At 39.5% G+C, this 20955-nt stretch overlaps 1 protein-coding gene across 3 annotated transcripts in view; it reads left to right on the top strand.

The window, feature by feature from the left end:
- Window positions 1-20955, top strand: part of dock8 (dedicator of cytokinesis 8) — a 71718-nt gene that overhangs the window by 37304 nt on the left and 13459 nt on the right. For 2 of the 3 annotated variants that reach the window (XM_086075651.1, XM_086075653.1), the window contains 24 exons: window positions 275-509; window positions 575-736; window positions 1048-1226; window positions 1938-2030; window positions 2462-2557; window positions 3582-3731; window positions 3807-3920; window positions 4830-4985; window positions 5384-5523; window positions 5622-5785; window positions 6472-6623; window positions 8436-8618; window positions 8706-8832; window positions 9383-9470; window positions 9550-9646; window positions 11092-11226; window positions 11424-11576; window positions 15641-15799; window positions 15954-16054; window positions 17294-17486; window positions 19060-19203; window positions 19314-19445; window positions 20033-20167; window positions 20487-20576. In XM_086075651.1, the coding sequence (XP_085931777.1) occupies window positions 275-509; window positions 575-736; window positions 1048-1226; window positions 1938-2030; window positions 2462-2557; window positions 3582-3731; window positions 3807-3920; window positions 4830-4985; window positions 5384-5523; window positions 5622-5785; window positions 6472-6623; window positions 8436-8618; window positions 8706-8832; window positions 9383-9470; window positions 9550-9646; window positions 11092-11226; window positions 11424-11576; window positions 15641-15799; window positions 15954-16054; window positions 17294-17486; window positions 19060-19203; window positions 19314-19445; window positions 20033-20167; window positions 20487-20576 (3378 nt within the window). The remainder of the gene's footprint in view (window positions 1-274; window positions 510-574; window positions 737-1047; window positions 1227-1937; window positions 2031-2461; window positions 2558-3581; window positions 3732-3806; window positions 3921-4829; window positions 4986-5383; window positions 5524-5621; window positions 5786-6471; window positions 6624-8435; window positions 8619-8705; window positions 8833-9382; window positions 9471-9549; window positions 9647-11091; window positions 11227-11423; window positions 11577-15640; window positions 15800-15953; window positions 16055-17293; window positions 17487-19059; window positions 19204-19313; window positions 19446-20032; window positions 20168-20486; window positions 20577-20955) is intronic. The other variant, XM_086075652.1, reaches the window with a different exon arrangement.

Genomic DNA, 20955 nt, shown 5'->3' with positions numbered 1-20955 from the left:
GAATGGCACGCTTTCTAACCTGATGTGTGACAAACATGCCATTTTAAATATAGACAAAATACGTGCAATTATATATTAAATTTTTTGTAATACATTTTTCAGTGCAAGTATAAAATGTTCCAGCCAACAAATGGTTTGAATAAAAAAAATAAAAAAACATATACTGTAGGTCCATGCGACCTACGCACGTTACCTACAGTATATGTTATAGCAACAAGAATGCACTATATAGCTACTATTGACCCACTCTCTCGCTTTACCCAATACCCACCAGGACAACCACTTGGAGCGCTTCTTTACCCTATGTCATGCGCTGGAGGGCGGCGCCACGTTCCCACTGCGCGTCCGAGAGGAGAAGATTCCTGAGAATAAGCTGGAGCACGAATTGAAACTCAGCATCATCTCCCTGTCGTCGTCCAGCCTGGAGCCGCTGGTGCTTTTCCTGCACCTGGTGCTGGACAATCTCCTCACGCTCATCATGCAGCCCATGCTCATTGCTGGCCAGACCGGTAAGTTGATGATATCGCTGACTTCGATGCGCCCAATAGATATGTCATGACGTACTGTTTTTCAGCCAACCTGGCCCAGATCGCCTTTGAGTCGGTGGTGTCCATTGTCAACAGTCTGCATAACAGTCAGGAGCTGACCAGGGACCAGCAGGGTCGGAATAGCTTATTGGCGACCTACCTTTACTGGGTGTTTCGTCTACCTGAGCCACCTCGGGACATTCCAAATGGTATGCACCGATGAATATGCACCAAGATACACTTCTGTGTGAAGTTAAAACCTCAATTGAGCATAGGTATGAATGGTTTCTTACATGGAGCCTTTGACAAATGCATCTTTTCAGTGATATACTGTATCCACCCATCTATTTTCTATACCCCTACTGACTTTACACCCTGGACTGGTCGCCAGCCAATTGCAGGGCACATTTGGGTCAACAAACATTCACACTGACATTTACATCTAAGGAACTTTAGTCTTCCTTCCCGAGCGTCCACTCAAAAGTCAAGCTGAAACTTATCTGTGCTTGGCCGAAAACAGGAACAGGCGATGTAATGCCGTCCACAGAGAGCCGTTACAGCACGATGGGCCGAGCTTCCGCAGCCACAGTGGGCAACATGTTAATGCAGTCCAGAATCCGCAGCAGCAGCAACCCTGATATCCCTGCGCCGCACTCGTCTGCCGAGGATGCTGAGGTCAAACACATCTTGGCCACCAAGGTATGCTAGAGGTGGGAGTGAGTCAAGTTTGAGCAAGTCAAAAGTAAGGCAAAAATCAAGCAAGTCACATATTGTCACCCTCTTTAAATAATTGCTTATGTCATTTTTATTTTATTATTATTATTTTTTTGTCTAAATCCTCTCCTCATGTTGCAAATGGTTAATTGTTTTGTGTTTCCTGAAAAATCTGAAAAAAATTACTTGGGCAATTATTTTAAAAAGGCGTCGATGTGGTTTTTTTTTAGCACATCATAGTGTGGTGGTTTGCCAGGTAGGTACCACACAAAATAAATAAATAAACAAATAAACAAAAAATCAATATCATACATGAATATGCAGATTTTCCAATATAAATTGGCAATACTTGTTCATTCTTGTACTTCCAAATCTAAGTCAAGTCAGGTCTCATGAATACCATGTCAACGTTAAGTTATCCATGTTCCAAATCCTAAAATTGGTTACATAAATATGACTGGAGTCAAGTCATGTGACTCCAGTCCTGACCTCTGAGGTATGCAAAAAACTGCACTAAACAGATAGCTTCCCAATTTTTCTACCTGATCACCCAGCATGCCTCTTCACAACACAAGTCATTTGATTCATACTCCTACACTACATTAGCTATTGTAATAGACCGCTAGACAGCGGTTCTAATGAGGAAATCCATCATGCTCATTGTGATGGAACGCGCGTGTGCGTATATGTCTGCAGGGCCACAACATTCCAGGCAGTCGCATGTCAACCATTTTGGATATTAACAACCATCAGAACACAACAGGAAGCACCAGGCCCTCAAGCAGAAAGGTACATGCGGCGGGGGGTGTCGCCTAGGTTATATAAAGCAATATCTGTTCTGAATTTTAAACGATTAAAATATGAATAGTAAACAGTAAATATGTTGCACAATGGAATCAGATCAAATATGCAATAAATTATACCAGAATTAGCCAATCATGCTAAATATATGTTGTACTCTTTTTTTCATTGCTTCACAACGTGAGCAGAAAATACACGTTTGTTTAGTTTAATAATGAATCAGTGTTAACAGTGTTTTTGGTATACTGTATTTATCTTAGGAACTAATGATCATCTTTTGAGGAACAATGTCTGATGTCCACAAGGTGTCAGCGTGGCACAATTTCCCCCCTCATTTCTTGCATTCAAAGCTCTTCCACAAAGTAGAAAAATAGCCTGTCTTACATGCACAGTGTATGTGTTTTTTTTTTGTCTTGCAGCAATTTCACGAGGAACTGGCCCTGCAAATGGTTGTCAGCACGGGAGTGTGCAGGGAGAACGCATACAAATATGCCTGGTTCTTCTTTGAGCTGCTGGTCAGTCTTCTTTACGCAATGCCATTTTTTGAATGGCACATTAGAAGGAAAAAAATACAGATCTGTACATCAGTCAATCATGAATCTCTCTTTCCTTCTCTCTCACCCTTTCTCTCCCTGCCTTTGTTTTTACTGAGGTATACCATTACTCACACTTATTCTCAACCTCTCCATTAATCTCACTTAGTCATACTTGTCCTGCAATGACCTCACTAGAGGGATAAATCAAATTCAGGACTTATTATATGCATTTTTATAACTTTACCATGGCGCAGTTCAAATAAAACAGACTTTGTTGGTCTTATTTTCATCAGCTTCACATTTTTTGTATACGTTATGGCTTTTTCTTGTCGTGTTATTTCTGTTGTGGGGGTGACAGTTATCATGAATAACGGGCTAGAAGAGTGTCCATATGAATGAGGTTTGTGCTTGTATATGCATAGTGATGCAGTTGATTTTTTTAATTTTTATTCTACAGGTTATTTGTAGTTTTTTTCTATTCTAGTCGTGTATTCTATTTCTATAGTAAATATTTGTAGTTCACATATTCGCAGATTTTTCTTTATTTTTAACTTGTTCTCCGTTATTTGTGGAAAATCTGCTTTCATAGATTTTGAGCATAGGACACTGCAATACAAGTATTACTTTGGCGCCATCTGGTGGAATCCTTGTGTCATGCTTAATTCATTGATACAGTAGTTTTACGTGTGTGTTTGAAATGTCCTGTTTTGTTGACGTTTCTTAAATGCACTTTGTGCATTGTAAAAAGTGAAACTGAAAGTGTGTTTTTGCTTCCCTTCCAATGGAGCTACTAATAGCCCATGTAGTCTGCTGTTAAAATTTGCCTATATAGTATTCCCTAATCTGAACTTTAGTTGTTAAGTGGTCTTAAACATGGTTCCGACAGCCAAGTATCAGTACTTTAAATACGCTTCAGTCAAACTGCAAATTACAACGCATGTGAAAAGCCACTTGATGGCGATCAATTTCCACTTATTGCCCCCACCTTTCATCGTCCAAACAGGTGAAAAGCATGGCCCAGCACGTGTCTCAGCTGGACCAGAACAACGTGCCGCGGAGGAATCGCTTCTCCGACCGCTTTAAAGATGACATCACCACCATTGTCTCGGTCGTCACAGCTGAGATCGGGTCCATCCTGGTCAAGCAGCAGAAGGTAGGGCAGGGATACCTCTTATCTTAGCATGAGTGAGACACTTTGCCAATTGCAGTTTGTTGGCATCTGTTTCAGGAGGTGGAGCAAGCGGAGAAAGTCAATATCAGCCTGGCTTTCTTCCTCTATGACCTGTTGTCTCTCATGGACCGAGGCTTTGTATTCCTACTAGTGAAAAACTACTGTAATCAGGTACAGTTCAGTGGACGCAACTTTAGATACACCTGCACAATGTTAATACAGCATGTCAAATACAACAAGAGATTTGATTGAGTTTTGAGCTGGTAAGTGTCTAGCCAATGATCCAACAGCATTAGGTGTATTTTCATGGTGTCTGGGGCTTGCTATAATATGCTATCATGTACGAGCAGCTTGATGAAGTTATGTCGCAGTGGGCGCAAGTGCAGAACAAAGATTTTCTAGGTTGTATAATGTCACATTTGATGAGAGAGACACAAATACTTAATTTGTATAAAAGCAATTAGCTCATTCATTCCCAGCCATTTTCACTGAAGCAACCCCCTTCGCTCTCGGCTGTTTTACTGGATTTTGACTGATTTTGCAAGGCCCACAGAACATTGTTTTCTGTTGCTGTAAAAACATGGAACCTACCAAAAGAAAGATTAGAGTCTCTTCTTTCATCAGGAAAAAAAAGTATATTTCTATCTGTTTCCCTTTTGCAGCAATTAACTTTACTAATACAGATAAGTTTCATCATTATTTACAAATCTGTTTAAAACAGTGGGGAAAAGATTTTTTTTCAACAATGCCCTGGTTGAGCTCTTATACTCTGCTGACACCTGCTGGCCGTTTTTGTAATAACTACCGTTGCTTCAAGCATCCTCTTCAGTTCTGAGGCTGCATCAAAGCCTTCTGTATGCTCTAGCATGAAAAAACAACAACAATAAAAACGTATAAATACGTCTTTGGATCACAGTAATATATTTAAAATAGACCGTATTTATGCGTTTTTGGGAGCAAATGAGTTAAAAAGTAAATTGTCCACGATATGTCTGTTTTCAATTGTACAGAGAAGCTTTTTCACACAATGATCCTACAAAATATCCACATCAGTGCCATTTTCTCTTCTTTCTGTTCCAGATGTCCGCCAAAAGTGTTTCGATGCCAACACTGATCAGCATGCGTCTGGAGTTCCTGCGAATCCTGTGCAGTCACGAGCACTACCTCAACCTCAGCCTGTTCTTCAGCAGTCCAGCATCGGCTCCTGCCTCTCCGTGCCCGTCCATCTCCTCACAGGTCTGGCCATGGCCGCTCTTTGAGCCTTCATTAGCTTGTAGTCAGTCCTATGGAGGACGACACTGGTCATTTGTTTACATTTTATATTAACATTTAAATTTGTATCATAAAGGTGACTTAGTAAACAATAAAAAAAATGAACTCAATATTTAATGGTAGCTATATAGCAGGGGTGGGCACACTCGGACCTTGAGGGCCTGAGTCCTGCAGGTTTTGGATGTTTCCCTTCTCCAACACAACTGATATATGATCAGCTCATCAGCAAGCTCTGTATAACCCTGATAACGATCCTGTTGATTGGAATCAGTTAGTGTTGATCGAGTTTGCCCACCTCTGCTATATAATATAAATTTGTGACATGAGTGTAAACGTGTACTGTGATGTGTGTCTCCATACAGAGTTCTGGGTCATGTAGTTTTCAAGAGCAGCAAATGATCCTGGGTCTGTTTGAGCTCTCTCAGGAGTTCAAGCAGCAGCACTACCTCACTGGGCTGCTCCTCACCGAGCTCAACGCAGCCCTCGACATGGAGTCAGAGGGGTACAGAAGAAGGATGCAAAATGCTTATTGAAATCTTTAATGTAAGGCATCAATATCTTGACTGACTGTTTTTTGTGGGGGACTGCATGCGTCTTCAGGGGAAAGGTCCAGAGGAAGGCCATCAACGCCATGTTCAGCCTGCTGTGCTCTCACGATCTGGACCATCGCTGCGTCAAGAGCGAGGTCAGAGCCAAGATGGCCGCCCTCTACTTGCCCCTGGTGGGCATCATCATTGACTCCACCAACTACCTGGATTTCACTGGTATGTATTATTTCAGACCACAGGACACGGTTCCAGTAATCCATGTTCTTAGTCCGCTGGTCTCAAGCAATCTGTTTTCGGGCTTTCTTGTGCATGATCTTTAGAAGAGGTTTTCTTATGTGATGACAGCTATGCAGACCAAAACGATGCAGTGTGCGGCGTATAGTCTGAGCACACACAGTTTCATGCTCCCACCCCTTCAACCTCTGCAGCAATGCTGGCAGTATTCATACGTCTATTTTCCAAAGACAAACTCTGGATATGACTCTGAGCATGTGCACTCAACTTGTTTGATGGACCATGGCAAGGCCTGTTCATAGTGGCTACTGTGCTGCACCTCAATTTCTGGGTTGGCAATCGTCTTATAGCCTTGTCTGTCTTTATATAGAGCAACAATTGTTTTTTTTCAGATCCTCTTAGAGTTCTTTGTCATGAGGTGCCATATAACACTTCTGCTGAACAGAAAAGTAACAGTAGACTCTTTTATAAGCTACACTGCCTACTTCACATTATAGGTACAGTATAAGTATAATTTCTTAAGTTTTGTCCAATGAAATTATATGGTAAATTATTTACAAAAATATGAGGTGTGTTCTTCCTTTTTTAAGATGCAGTATTACACTGTACAATATGTATAGATGTAAGTTATGATCCTTACAATTTAGTCTACGTGTCTGTCTCCACAGTTTCCGACGCACGCGGCGCAAAGAACAAAAGTGGTGGACCTGAGGACGACCTTGACAGCGTGTCGCCCATCAATCAATCTGTTGCCATGGCGATCGCCGGGAACCCCTTCAACACGCTGGGGAGGAACGTTCTTGTTTCCATGGCAGCCATGGTAGGAACTGTCAACTATTACGCTGTTTTTAGAAGTGTGTATACGATATGCACGTGTGTCGTGCCAAATATGTAAAGTTCACTGAGGTTGATTGATTAGCTGTCAGAGCCACATGCACGCACACATACACACACGAAAATGTGATAGTTTATCAGAGGGTCAGCACATCTAAAAAAAACACATCCATCATGTATAGTATCTACCTATCAAACTACACAGTCACCTCCAAGCGATGCACTCTAGTGACCCTGCAATGTTTTTGCATGAAACACCACCACAGCGGGAAAAGTGACTTTCACACAATGCAGCCCTCGGCTTGATATTCATCATAGTTCCAAACATGGCAGCTGTAGTACTTCAGCCACTTCGATTGATGTTTTTTGTAGCTTTTTTTTCCCTCATTGATATTTTCACAGCAACATTTAGCGGTAAAGCCGCGAATGTCAGGTAGGGGAAAAAGCTGGGCTGGGTCCCACCGTGAGAATGTGAGGTTTTTGAGGCAGGACACCCAAAAGCGCTGGGGCGATAATGGCCACATTTATCAAGAGCTGCCAAACAAGTGAAGCAGCAGTAGACCTCTCACGTCGTAATTCATCATCAGGAGAATGAAGGTGAATTAGTCTGCAGTAGATTTTCACGTCTGCTAGATGAGGAAAAGAGGTAGTTGACCATCCTTGCAACTTGTGTGTTTGCTGCATTAGGGTCCCCGTGGGACCTAGACATTTGTTGGTGTTAATAGTGCATTTAGAAGTTCTTGAATTGTGGCTGGTAACCAGTCCAGAGTCTACCCACGTCTCTTTTCTAGGATCAGATGGGATAGTCGCCTGTAAACCAAATACGTAAAGAATTTCGGTTGAATTGCTCATGATGATTTCTACTTAATATGCTACTGGCTCTTTAATGAGATTTAAGTTTATTTGAAATGTTTATTATTTAACTATTTGTATTTTATTTGAAATATTGGATTTTAATGTAGTTGTAGTTTTAGTTTATTTCAGTGATTTATTTTTTTAATTTAATTTAATTTTCTGGTTGATTTGTTTTTTAAGTTGTTGAAAATGTTTTATTAGTATTTTTAGTAAAAAAAAATTAAGTGTTTGAATGATTTGTATTTTATTTGTATTTTCATTTAGTTTTAGTTTTAGGTCACTGCTAGTGTCGTGACGGGTACACACTCCTTTCATATTTTCATTTCGTTTTTTTGGTACATTTATTAAAGTGACTCATTTAAATTTTTGCTTTTGTGTTCATTGTTTATTTTCTTTTTTGTGGTTCCATTAAACTGCAGTTGTCCCATGACTGAACAGAATAGGTGGTTAAAAATATTTTTGGTTATTTAATATTACTATTATTTATCTATTCAATTTATGTTTATTTATTATTAATTCATTTTTAAATGTGTTTATTTTTCTCTCTTTATGTTTAATTTAAATTATTATTATAATTATTTGACTCATGACTATAAACTGGATAAGAGGTTAACATTTTTATTGTTTTATATGTTATTTTAGTATGCTTTCGTTTTATTCGACTGCTGCTTTCTCATGATCCCAAGCAGCGTAAGCAAATTTGAAATTCTTTATTTTTTTTGTTTTGTTGTATGGACATATATACAACACCCTGTATATACTTATACGTCGTACAGTTTATATTATAAGGCAGTGTAAAATTGGGAGGAACCTATTTGTAATCTCATCCACTTTCTTGTTAGAATACATGAGGACATCCAGGGGATGTTTTGTGGTCATTTCCAGTGCTTCTTTCAAGTTTCAAATGAGCTTTTGCCTGTGTCTTCTGTCCTTTTTGTTCCAGCAGGGAAAGTCAGTAGCCACCCTGGCGGCGGACACCAGCCGCCACCTGCTGGTATGCTTCCTATGGGTGATGAAGAACGCCGACCGGGGTCTTATCCAGCGCTGGACTGTGGACATGCCCCCCTCGCAGCTCAACAAGCTGTTGGAGCTCCTCACTATCTGCGTGTCCTGTTTTGAGTACCGGGTCAGTTTGCTCTGCATTATGGAGTCCGTTCAGAGGCCTTGTTGGTCAATAACTGCTTATTATATGCGTGTATTTGTATTTGTGTAGGCTCACCAGAGCAACGATAAAGTGAGCACACAGGCTTTACAGAAATCCCAGCAGGCGAAGCTCCAGCTGGAAGAAGCCCTGCTGAGGGGGATGGGAGCCCGCGGGGAGATGATGAAGCGAGTCGGAGGTAACGCGCACTTCGAGGGACTGCGCCCGCCAGGGAGCACGTTCCTATCAATTTTATACCTTATGGACCTTATGTGTTCCTAACAGCCGTTGACATGTCAAAATGGCTAATAAATCTCACTGTTCCATTTCAATAAAGATTTGACATTTGTTTTGGTGGATTAAATGACATTCAAAAGTATTCAAAAACCCAAGTGATCTCCCCTTACACCTCTAGTTAACATCCCTTACACGCTATGTGGCCGAGGCAGAGTGATTGAGACAACACGAGTATTTTTGCCTTCACTACCACCGTAGTTTTTAATATGTGAAGTGTCAGGCAAAAATATGTTACATGAAGTAAATTGCTTTGAAGCCGGAGAGAATGTAAACATAATTTATATTTATATATCACCGGTAAGTTGATTCAAAACTGATGAGATGTGGTGGAAACTCAGACATAGTTATTGTCATTGAGTGGCTAATTAATCGACTTTTCTGTTGCTCGGATGACTGGCACAGGTATTTTGACAGCTTTTTCTTTCTGAAGTTTTTATTTTTGTGTTTGTCAGGAATTGACAGAACCATGGGTCAAAGGGAGAACCTGCGCTGGAGGAAAGATCTCACCCAGTGGAGACAGACAAACGACAGGCATGATAAGTACGTTAGTATCACTTCTCCAGACATACAGTACACTACCTTCTCAAATCTGAGTATTCATCATCCTACCTTGCACCAGGACCAAGGCGGAGTTAGATCAGGAGGCCCTGATCAGTGGAAACTTAGCCACAGAGGCAAACCTCATCGTTTTGGACCTACTGGAAACCATCATACAGGTATGGATGAACATTCCTCTAAGTGGAGGAGGGTGTGTTAATGACAATCATTTGTTTGAATATGAATGTGCCTGTAACAGTTGTCAGGGCATTACATTTCTCACAAATGGACTGTTCAAGTTGCGATTGATTCAGTGCCTTCAGAATGCAATGACCTGGTTGAATGAGAATATTCACAGACATCTTCCTTCTACAGAATTTTTTCCAAGCACTTTGAATTGGCGGCATTTACGTGTATAAATAAACCGCCCACACACACACATGCAAGATTTGGCAATGTCAACTTGAAATGAGTTTTTGTACCCTTTATTGGTCAAAGCACTTGAAAAAAACCATACATGATCAGCTGTGTTTAATGGTTTATTCCCGGGCAAAAGAATGATAAAGTCAGGACGTGTTGGCATGTTAAAGATTGGAAATGGTTGGGAAATTTATTTTGAATTTCCATGGGAAGTTAATCAAGGGAATTTTTCAAGCCACTCAAGATCACGTTACAGGACAAATAAAATACAATCGGATATGCAGTAAAGAAATACAGGGTGTCCATAAATGGTACTTCAATTATATAGTGCTTTTCCACCTTACAAGGCCCTCAAAGTGCTTTACATTCGATTACTCATTCACCTACTGATGACGCAGCATCAGGAGCATTTGGGGGGGTTCAGTATCTTGCGTAAGGACACTTCGACGTGGTCACAATAGCATGGGATCGAAACCACAACCTTTGGGTTGGGAGACCCAAGTTGTTAAGTTATTTCAACTAGATTTATTCTATTTTAATGAGTGTTTATTATTATTTTTTTTAAACTTCAGTTAATAGACTTCTACATGGGCACCATTATTTGCACGAAGCACATCAAGACAGTACCCGATTTCTTGCCATGTTCGCTGTAGTGGTAGCCTCAACATCAGTTTCCCAACACAACATTTTAATGTGAATGAAAACTTTAATAAACACTGATTAAAATAAATAAAATCTGGTTAAGATATCTCATCAACTGCCTTTATAATAGGCTATATATATATATATATATATATATATATATATATATATATATATATATATATATATATAACAATCACGGTGAATAGGCCTGTCTATAAAAAATTAATTACATCATATCAGGTGTTAATTTGTTGGCCTTGTGTTGGATTTATTTTGAAGATGTTCTGGAGTAAACATTTTGCCATTTTAGCCACTAAACTACTTCCCAGCAGTCTTGAATGCAGCAAAAGATGCTTCATTTACATTGTTGTAGTTGTTTTCACAGTGAATTACACAATAAAACATAATAGCCCTAGTGAACTTCTGCTCTTTCTGAGTTAAGTTTTATTTATTGCATATCATTGGCTATATTGTCCCAGTGTAACTACCGCACTTAATCTTTCACTCATGTGGACGTCTGGACGAATATTATTTCATTTTGGTTATGTTTTCCATGCAGGCCGTGCCACTGGTGGACTGCAAGGACAGTGTGGTGGGTGGCGTGTTGAAGGTGTTACTTCACTCTCTCACCTGCAACCAGAGCACCACCTTCCTCTCACACACCTTCAGCACACTCAGGGCGCTTATTGTCAAGGTACCACACACGACTAATATTTATATTATTATGAATTATTATAATTATATGCACTCTGTATAATGATAGCAATGAATTGTTTTTCTTGTTATTGCCACTATATCACCTCATGATTCCAACGGTACTTAATGTCAAGCTGAATTTCTTAACAGACAGCAATCCAACAACACAATCATCCTCAATTGCTTCTGTTGCAGTTTGGCGAGCTTCTCTTTGAAGAAGAGGCTGAGCAGTGTGCGGACCTGTGCCAGAAGGTGCTCCAGTACTGCAGCAGCCCATTGGACGAGAACCGGAGTCAGGCGTGCGCTACCCTCTACCTCATCATGAGATACAGCTACAGCAATGCCAGCGTAAGCGCACACACGTCAACATCCCATGATCACTCACTCAAGGTTATCCAGACCACCGGCGCTGCCACAGACCAAAGCAAATGGCGGGTGACCTTTCAGTCTTTATCTAACCTGAAGGAATTGAATTGAAGTGCACGTAAGAGTGTCCAATTGGCTCATGATACGTGCGCTTCTGAGTCACACATAGATAGACACGCACATTTTATCCTGCTTTTATGTCGTTCCCGTTTCTATTCTGGGCGCACGGTGGAAAAAGTTTCCGGTGAAGGATGTGCGGGTGAATAGAGAGCAGAAAGATGTGTCACTATCTACCCCTCTTTAAATAATGACACACACACTGGCTGACTGTGTGTGTGCGTGTGTGTGCGTGTGTGTGCGTATTGAAATGTAGATACACTCGCTGGTCACAACATTGCTGTGCTGTGTAGTGAGATTCCTTTTTACTATTGATTCACAGTGTCAGGGAGAAATTTTTATTAGTCAATAGTCAGTTAATGTCAGATTATCAGTATCAAGAAAAAGGAAGCTGTAGTCTAAACCAGTGGTTGTCAATATTGTTTACACCAAGTTTCACATAAAAAAATGTTTAGCACGCTTTAATACCAGCATCATAATCAACATTACAATTTAGTAGCGTGGAAATACTAAGTGTTCATCCCAAAAACAAGACAGTGGTTTTATTCATGAAGAGTGTATTTCATTTTATTGTCAGCCACTATAGCATTATGCATAGTTTGAACATTCCAACAAGTCCTTCAACATTAACGACCATATTGGTTGTTTTACCATGCACCAAAATACGACCAAGTGTTACGTATTGTAGTTAAGCGACCTCTATCGGCCATGTTGTATCAGCCATGTTATATAGCGAAAAAAAAGTAATGGGAATCGAACCCGGGTCGTCTGGTCGGATGACAAACGTTTATCTTACTATGATCTTACTGTTTTTTTTTTACTGTTCACATGTTTGTCGATTCGCCGTCGGACCAATGGTTGGGGTTAGGATGACGTTTCAGTGAGGTTGTACAGTACTTGTTATGTCTTTACATGCATGGGACACTAATGGTTGAGGTTAGGGAAAGGCACAGTGAGTTTGTACACCGGTACAAAACATATAGTCAACACTAAAACACTTACTGGCCAAATAGCTCAGTCAAATAAACACTCATCTTTGGACCAGACGGAATCCCGCTTTTGGATTTTTGTGCTATTTAACATGGCCGATAGAGGTTGCTAAACTAAAATACGTAGCACTTGGTTGTAATTTGGCACCTTCACACTGCGCTTTAAATGTTAGAACATTTAAGTTTGTTTATTTTTTCTTGGGGGAAAAAAAAGACTTCATGGAAGTTTAGAAGATTTTTGCATGGAAAAATACAATTGTCTTCTGATGAGATGTTATTAAAGTATGTAAAATGTTTTTGCTTTTAAAATTATCTTTAAAAGAGACACATTTATTGGAGAAAAAAACACAATTTTGCTGTGACTCTTTTTTCTCTCTCCAAAAAATAACATTTAGTACTCCTCCAATGATACAAAATAAAACTTTATTATTATACTCAAACCATTTTTTTTCCTAATAAAAAAGACATTAAAAAAAAGACTTTATTTGAGGGGGAAAAAGCCTAATCTTTCTTTCCCCCTTTCCAGTGTATACAGCCACAGCCAAAAGTTTTGCCAGTCATTTCATTTTTTGCTTCATTTGCTAGTGTCTTTAAACTTTTCATACACATTAATTAAACACCTTCTGCTTCAGTATTAGTAAATATTAAAGAAGTACTGTATTACACTTGTATTGCTTCGCCAAGTTGACGACATGTACACCTCACTCGCCATTACTTGGTTGTCTCAGTTCTGTACTCACTTTTTATTTAGACCTATGACTAGAAAAAAAAGTTTGGCAAAATACCTGCAACAAAAAAACAAACAAACAGAAAAAGCTAGCATAAAAGTGACCACATGAACTGGTCTCCAGATGCGATGCTCGCTGTGGTGGAGTTTCTAATTATCATTTCTAAGTCCAATTTTTGCTCGCAATACAAAGCGAAAATCCAAAATTGGGGTGTTCGTGAGTTAAAGTACGACTGTATCTTGGTTCCAACATATGCAGGAGGTGGGTATCTTTAGTGCCTAATGTTGTGGTTTGGCGAGTTTGTGTTTAAAAGAAAATAAGCTAGTGTGCCATCGCTCATTTTGCGTGCCGCTTTGTTATTTCCTGTGTTTACAGCGTGCACACTGTAATGAAAGTCAGACACCAACCTCTGAAACATGCGCGCGCACACACACACACACACACACACACACACACACACACACACACCTCTCAGCATGTATTTGTTTATGCAGAGGATGCAGCGCTGGGAATTAGCTTAGCGGCCATGTGACTCACTCAAATAGAATTTGCTTCCTAATATCAAGCCATTTTTTCAACATCATGCTCACGCAGAAAAATACACAAGCTGACATTTGTGCTTCAGATGCTTATATAAAGCTCGGAAGAAAAAGGAGATGTCAACTGATGAGACAAATCTTATTATATAGGCCCAATTTTTGACCACACACACGCGCGCAGACACACATCAAGTGCATTAGGGGGCAGTGATGGGTGGTTAGGCCGCGGCTCCATGCTCAGTTGAACAGAATGGGGCCGTAGAGATGATCCATGGGTGATTATGTCTCTGCTAATGGGGGATCATTTCCCGCTTTGCCGCTCATGTCGGAGATAGATGGCGCTCAGCACACACACGCATATATACACACACACACACTCAACCTGAGCATGCACATGTGGCAGCTTGTCACTGACAGGTAGTGTGAAGAATGAAGGGAGTAACAACAGCAAGCAGAGGATGCAACGTAATCAAACCACTGCGCCTTCCTGATTCAATATCGTCGTGATGCGTTTGGGTACTGATTCAATTTGTACGCCACATTTTCGACGTCATTTTTGTTTTCTTGGCGAGGGCGTGACAAGTAATTGACAAATTTAGCTACGGTGGTTGGACAAAATATTTGGAACTGCTCTCAGGGTGAGGCCGTGTACCTCTATACCCTGTAAACAACAACCACAATGATTAACATAATGTTATCTCTTCTAACATCCATACATCATACAGTACATGCATTTAAAAGTACTGTATGCAATTGGAGGGAGCCAGGTGGAATACAATGTGGTCATCATCAAGTTCAAACGTAAACTGCTTTATGGAAGGATTTAAAGAATACAATAAAATGTATATTAAATACATTCTATCTACATTCTATATATGTTTTGGGTACATTTTCTCTTATGACTAAAATTGAATCAAAGAATGTTTGAGTTGGGGGGAATTTTTTTTAAATCCTAGTATTTAAAATGACAAAAATTTTATAATGAAATGTTATTTAATTTATTATTATTATTATTGTATTTTTTCTTTTTCATCTATAGTTTTAATTGATTTAAAAGTTGCTTTAAAAGTAGTGACTTAAGCAGACATTTTGAATAAATAGCAACAATCATAATTAATATCATCAATAATATTTTAAAGATATAATTAAGATATTTAAGATTATTAAATTGAGGTTTATTTATAATTTAAGTGTTTTGTATGCTTTATAAATTGTCTGATTGAAAAAAATACAGTAGATGCATTATTAATCCATAAAAAACTATTTTATTTATTTGCCAATTTTATTTAATTAAAAAATATATATCTTAAACAGGCAAAACTTTTAATAAATTATAACTGAATTGATACTATTACTACTACAAACCTATCACGGCTGCTGCTGCTGCTTCTACTACTGCTACTGATAATAATGATAAAAATAATAATTATAGTGATCTTACAATTATTATCAATTGTTACATTAATGCTTCTCTTGCTGTCAAACTAAACTGATACATCTTTTGCAAATAATCTAATCTAATCTAATTAATTCAATGCACATGATTTGTTTAAAAAATGGCGCTCCAATATTGAAGAATCAAAGAAGATGTGTTAATGAGAGTCAAATGTGGAAGTCATTTTGTTCAAGAAAAAGTTCATGGTGGTCCTTCTGTGCGTGTGTGTCTGGAACAGAACTTCTCCAGAGTGAAAATGCAAGTCACCATGTCGCTGGCCTCCCTGGTGGGCAAGTCCTCCGACTTCCAGGAAGAGCACCTGAGACGCTCCCTGCGCACAATCCTGGCCTACGCCGAAGAGGACGCCGAGATGCAGAACACGCAGTTGCCCATGCAGGTATCTCATGATGTTCATGATGAGTTTGGGTCCTAAACACAATCACATCACCTTTTGAACCATGATTATATCCAGGAATGTAATAATGACAGCAATATCGTGATATTGTAATATTTGTATTTGATTAATTGTTAAGCCCTAATTCCGTCCCCAGGTGGACGAGCTCTTGAGGAACCTCAACAGCATCTTGTCGGACACAGTGAAGATGCGAGAGTTCCAGGAGGATCCCGAGATGCTCATGGACCTCATGTACAGGTACCTTCCACACTTTCCTGCCACCCCGCCATCCTCTCTCTCTTTATCTGGGCCTTGTTTTGCCTCTGTTTGCCTTCCTCACTATGGCAACCATGTGCTAGCACTTTGGCTCCCCTCTGAGCCGCTTTTGTTTACATGCAAATGCAAACAATGGGTCCGGAGGAGACCAAAGGACCATATGCGCGCTCCATGTGTTGTGTTACATGTGTCATTTATTACGCATGGCTCTATTTTTGGTCTCATTCACCCTAAGCGTGTACACTCTTTTCACCTAAACTCACCCCTTGCGAGCTCACCACATTTGTTGATCTGTAGGGTACAAAACATTTGGCCTCCAGATGCATCTATTAACGTTAAAAAGTAAATGAATCAAAGGCTTTATAAAGGCTTTTATTCCATATTAAATGCACTGCGTACATGAATTCCTTTTATGAGAATAATTTCCATATTTTGGTTTTCTTATAAATACTGTGAAAAATGATGTCTAAAGGCCTTCATTACAATTGTTGTTCTTCTAATGCTTGAATGGCAACACAGGGTTTTACTTACCACAGCTCTTGTAGAACAGATTCTGCTCCATCTGGTATGTGCGGCTTGGCCAACAGAGGGCGGTACAATAAACAAGGTTATTGTATTGATGCTATTTTTTGTATGTGAGCATTAAAATAAGAAGAACAAATTGTGGCTATTTTATGTTTAGTCTGCCAAACTGCTGCCACCATTTAGCCCTTTTATCTCAAATTTTTGCTCCCAAGCCAAAGCAAAAAATCAGCCAAGAGACCCAATTTGGGTCACACTTGGCAAGGCATGCGCTTGTCTATCACAGAAATTCGTAATGCCCTTGCATGTGGTAAAGAAAGAAAAGAACCACGGTCGTTGATGCGTTGTTCAGCAATTAATTGAACACCGAGAGAACAGTGAAACACACAACAAGACAGAGCTTCTGTCGGCCACAGCTCACAGACTCGCACACATAAACGCCAACTGGCATGGTGGATGCTATTTTTGTCCATATCGTGTATACCTCGCCTCTCACCCAAAGTCAGCTAGGATAGCAAGTCAACAAAATAGTTTGTTATGGTGCTTGTAGTGCACTGCGTGATTCAGACAGCTGTTTGTAATATTTTGTCCCTCTCATAAAGATTATCATCTTTTGTAATGAAAGACTTAATGATATTATTGAGAAGTAAATCAATAGCAGTGACATCCTCCCCGTCTCCCTCCTCGTCCGTCCCACAGGATAGCAAAAGGCTACCAGACATCTCCCGACCTGCGTCTGACGTGGCTGCAGAACATGGCGGAGAAGCACAACAACAGGAAATGCTACACCGAGTCGGCTATGTGTCTGGTGCACGCCGCCGCCCTGGTGGCGGAATACCTCAGCATGCTGGAGGATCACAATTACCTGCCCGTTGGCAGCGTCACTTTCCAGGTAGACATCAGATTATATCATAATATACACATGGGAAATAGGTTGGGGGTTACTCTGCCTGCCATTCCTGCAAGTACCGATGATGATGATGGCTTGGCTACCGGTTTATAAAGTAAACAAGAATAGATACTCACTTACATTTATTATTATTATTATTATTATTATTATTATTATTATTATTATTATTATTATTATTATTATGTTGTTGTTGTTGTTGTAGAAGCAATACTTTCAGAATTTTGAAAATAAATATTTGTTGTATAACTGTGTGGATTTTTACATTTAATGATGTAAAAATAAATGGTGTTTTTGACATTACAAATCATGCTAGTTTACCATAGTTTAAATTTATGCAGAAATTCAATAATAATAATAATAAGTCCAAGGTGTAAAGAAAAAAAATATGACTATCAATGTGTGTATGCATTCTGACTTTCATATATTAGTATTCCAGCCTTGAATGAATAAAACAATGGATAGCTGTAAATAATTCTTGGCATTCATAAAAATAAAAAAAACAATTAAAATGTGGATGTAATATTCTATTTTTCTAAATAGGTAGGGAGTGGGGGGATTGGTGGGTGTGTGACCTCAAGCAACATGTTTTTTTTGTGTGTGTGTGGCCGCACTAGATTAAAGTGTAATTTCACATCACAAATGAGTCATAGCTCCTCTGCAGAGGCAGACTTACAACAATTTTATAGACAAATTATGCTATTTAAAGTCGCCGCTGAGACTTAGGGGAGTGCAAAATATTTAGTTCTTCCCGAAGGGGGGTGGCGGTTTAAAAAAAACAATTGAGAAGTGGTGTTTTACCCCCATTATTTACTCATTTGCTCCCAAAAACGTATTTATATGTTTTTTATGCTAGAGCATACAGAAGGCTTTGATGCAGCCTCTGAACTGAAGAGAACCGTTGAAGCAATGGTAGTTATTACAAAAACGGCCAGCAGAGTATAAGAGATCAAGCAGAAAAAAAGCTCTTTCCCCTACTGTTTTAAACTGATTTGTGAATAATGATTAAATTTAGCTACATTCTAATGTTAATTGCTGCAAAACGGAAACAGATAGAAATATACTTTTTTTCTGATGAAAGAAGAGAAAGAAGAGACTCTAATCTTTCTTTTGGTAGGTTCCATGTTTTTATACCAATAGGACACAACATTCAAAATCAAAATTCATTAAAACAGCCGGGAGCGAAGGGGGTTGCTTCAGTGAAAATGGCTGAGAGTGAATTAGTTAATACTGAATAAATATATAACTTTTTTAAACATTGTTAGATAAAATCAATATTGTGATAAGTACATGCTCTTGTGCTGAATGTGATATTGATAAGATGTAGCATACACACATCTAGACAGACAGACGCACGCACACACACATACAGACACACATAGACAGCGAGGTGTGTGCGCCCAACACATCCTGACCTCCAGCAGTCAACAGGTCATTGATTGGAGGGTCATCACATTAGTTCCATTTCCTGCTCCCCGTTTTCAATTCAGCCATGTGACTGCTAATTTGATTAAGAGGACTAAGTGATTGATTGGACACATGGATTTTCCCTCCTCAGAGCATCTCCTCCAACGTGCTGGAGGAGTCGGCAGTGTCGGACGACATCCTGTCCCCCGACGAGGACGGCGTGTGCTCGGGTCGCTACTTCACCGAGAGCGGCCTCGTGGGCTTGCTGGAGCAAGCCGCCGAGCTCTTCAGCAATGTAATGAGCAAACCGGGCCATTGTTTTCATCCATTTGTCACTTACTGTGTAATATCGGCGTGCTGTATGTCGCCATGGTAACCGACGGCGGCGCTTTTTGCCTTATCAAGGGAGGTCTGTACGAGGCTGTTAACGAAGTCTACAAGGTAATCATCCCCATCCTTGAGGCTCATCGTGACTTCAAGAAGCTGGCGTCCACTCACGACAAACTGCAGAGAGCCTTTGATAATATCATTCAGAAGGTAATGACTAAATTCACTATTTAAAAATAAATAAATCCTAAAACTATCATTAACAAATACAGTATCTTAGAAAAGTGAGTACACCCCTCACATTTTTGGAAATCATTTCATGAAACACTGAAGAAATTACTTTTTGCTACAATTTTGCTACGATTTACAGTCCTCTCAAAATAACTAAACCGCTGGCAACAAAAGTGAGTACACCCCTTAATGAAAATGTCCAAATTGGCCTCCAAGTGTCAATTTGGTGTGGCCGCCACTCTTATTCTTATTTACACTAGTATTAAAATTATACATACAACCAACAAGAACCAAAGTACAAACCGCAGCAAGAGGATGGATTAAAATAAATTTAATCTAATCATATCTATTTCTCTGTCCGCAGATAATATGGTGTTGTATTATTTAGTATTTTATCCATTAACCGCATCTGTTTCTTTTAAATTACCTGAAAATTACTGACTGTCGGAAGTCATAAATGGCCCATAAACAGGCCTTTATGGCACTAATAAGAAATAAAAATAACTGCGTAATGTCCTACTGTGGAGAATGTCATCACGGAGATGTATGTCCCTGTGTCCCTGCAGGGCCACAAGAGGATGTTCGGCACGTACTTCCGGGTGGGTTTTTACGGCGTGAAGTTCGGAGATCTCGATGAGCGTGAATTCATTTACAAGGAGCCGGCCATCACGCACCTGCCAGAGATATCGCACCGGTTGGAGGTGAGAAATAGTAGCGGCATGTTGTGTCTAGTGTGTCTTAAATCAGGAGTGTCTAGATTTCACCTTGTGGTAAAGAAGCATGCAAACAGAAAAAGAACAGCTAGGTCATGTGATGTTTGCCTAAATATATCACCATTTGGAACTTAAGAAACATACAAGAGGTTTGGATTTTTCTTAAAAAAATAAAAATGTTGATGCATTGCTTTAATTGTGGCTTAAAGGCACCATGCAGATAGAGTTGCTACATTACATTAGCAAACAACTACTAAGTGATATTTAATTGCCACGGGGTTGACATTTGTACGTGTTTCTCTGCCAGAACTTTTACAGTCAGTGTTTCGGAGAGAACGTCCTGGTGATGATCAAAGACTCGACGCCTGTGGACAGAAAACAACTTAACGCCAACAAGGTAAGACACACGCTATCATTCAAAGGATAACCATACAACAAATGTATAATGATCTTTTTTTTAACGTGGAAGGAAGCCAACGTGCCTGTAGATAACACACACAAACACAGGAAAAACATCCAAACGCCACACAGATTTGAACCCAAGACCTCTCAACAGTGAGGCGGATGTACCAAGAACTAACTCACTGTGGAGAATGGAATCCAATACCAAAAAAAAAAAAATCTTCCATTAAATCACCGATGACGGATTACTGCAATTATTGATGATATGTAATGCGTATGTACCGTGAAGGTTGTTCAACAAATTACATTACATGACATAATATTAGGTACACTTGCTGTACAGATACTCATTTTTTTTTTTAATTTTTGTGTAT

This window comes from Leptonotus elevatus, chromosome 5 (genome assembly GCF_054856555.1).
Source record: "Leptonotus elevatus isolate MCC_2025b chromosome 5, RoL_Lele_1.0, whole genome shotgun sequence".
Taxonomy (NCBI): Eukaryota; Metazoa; Chordata; class Actinopteri; order Syngnathiformes; family Syngnathidae; genus Leptonotus; species Leptonotus elevatus.
This window is presented reverse-complemented; position numbering and strand designations above follow the sequence as displayed.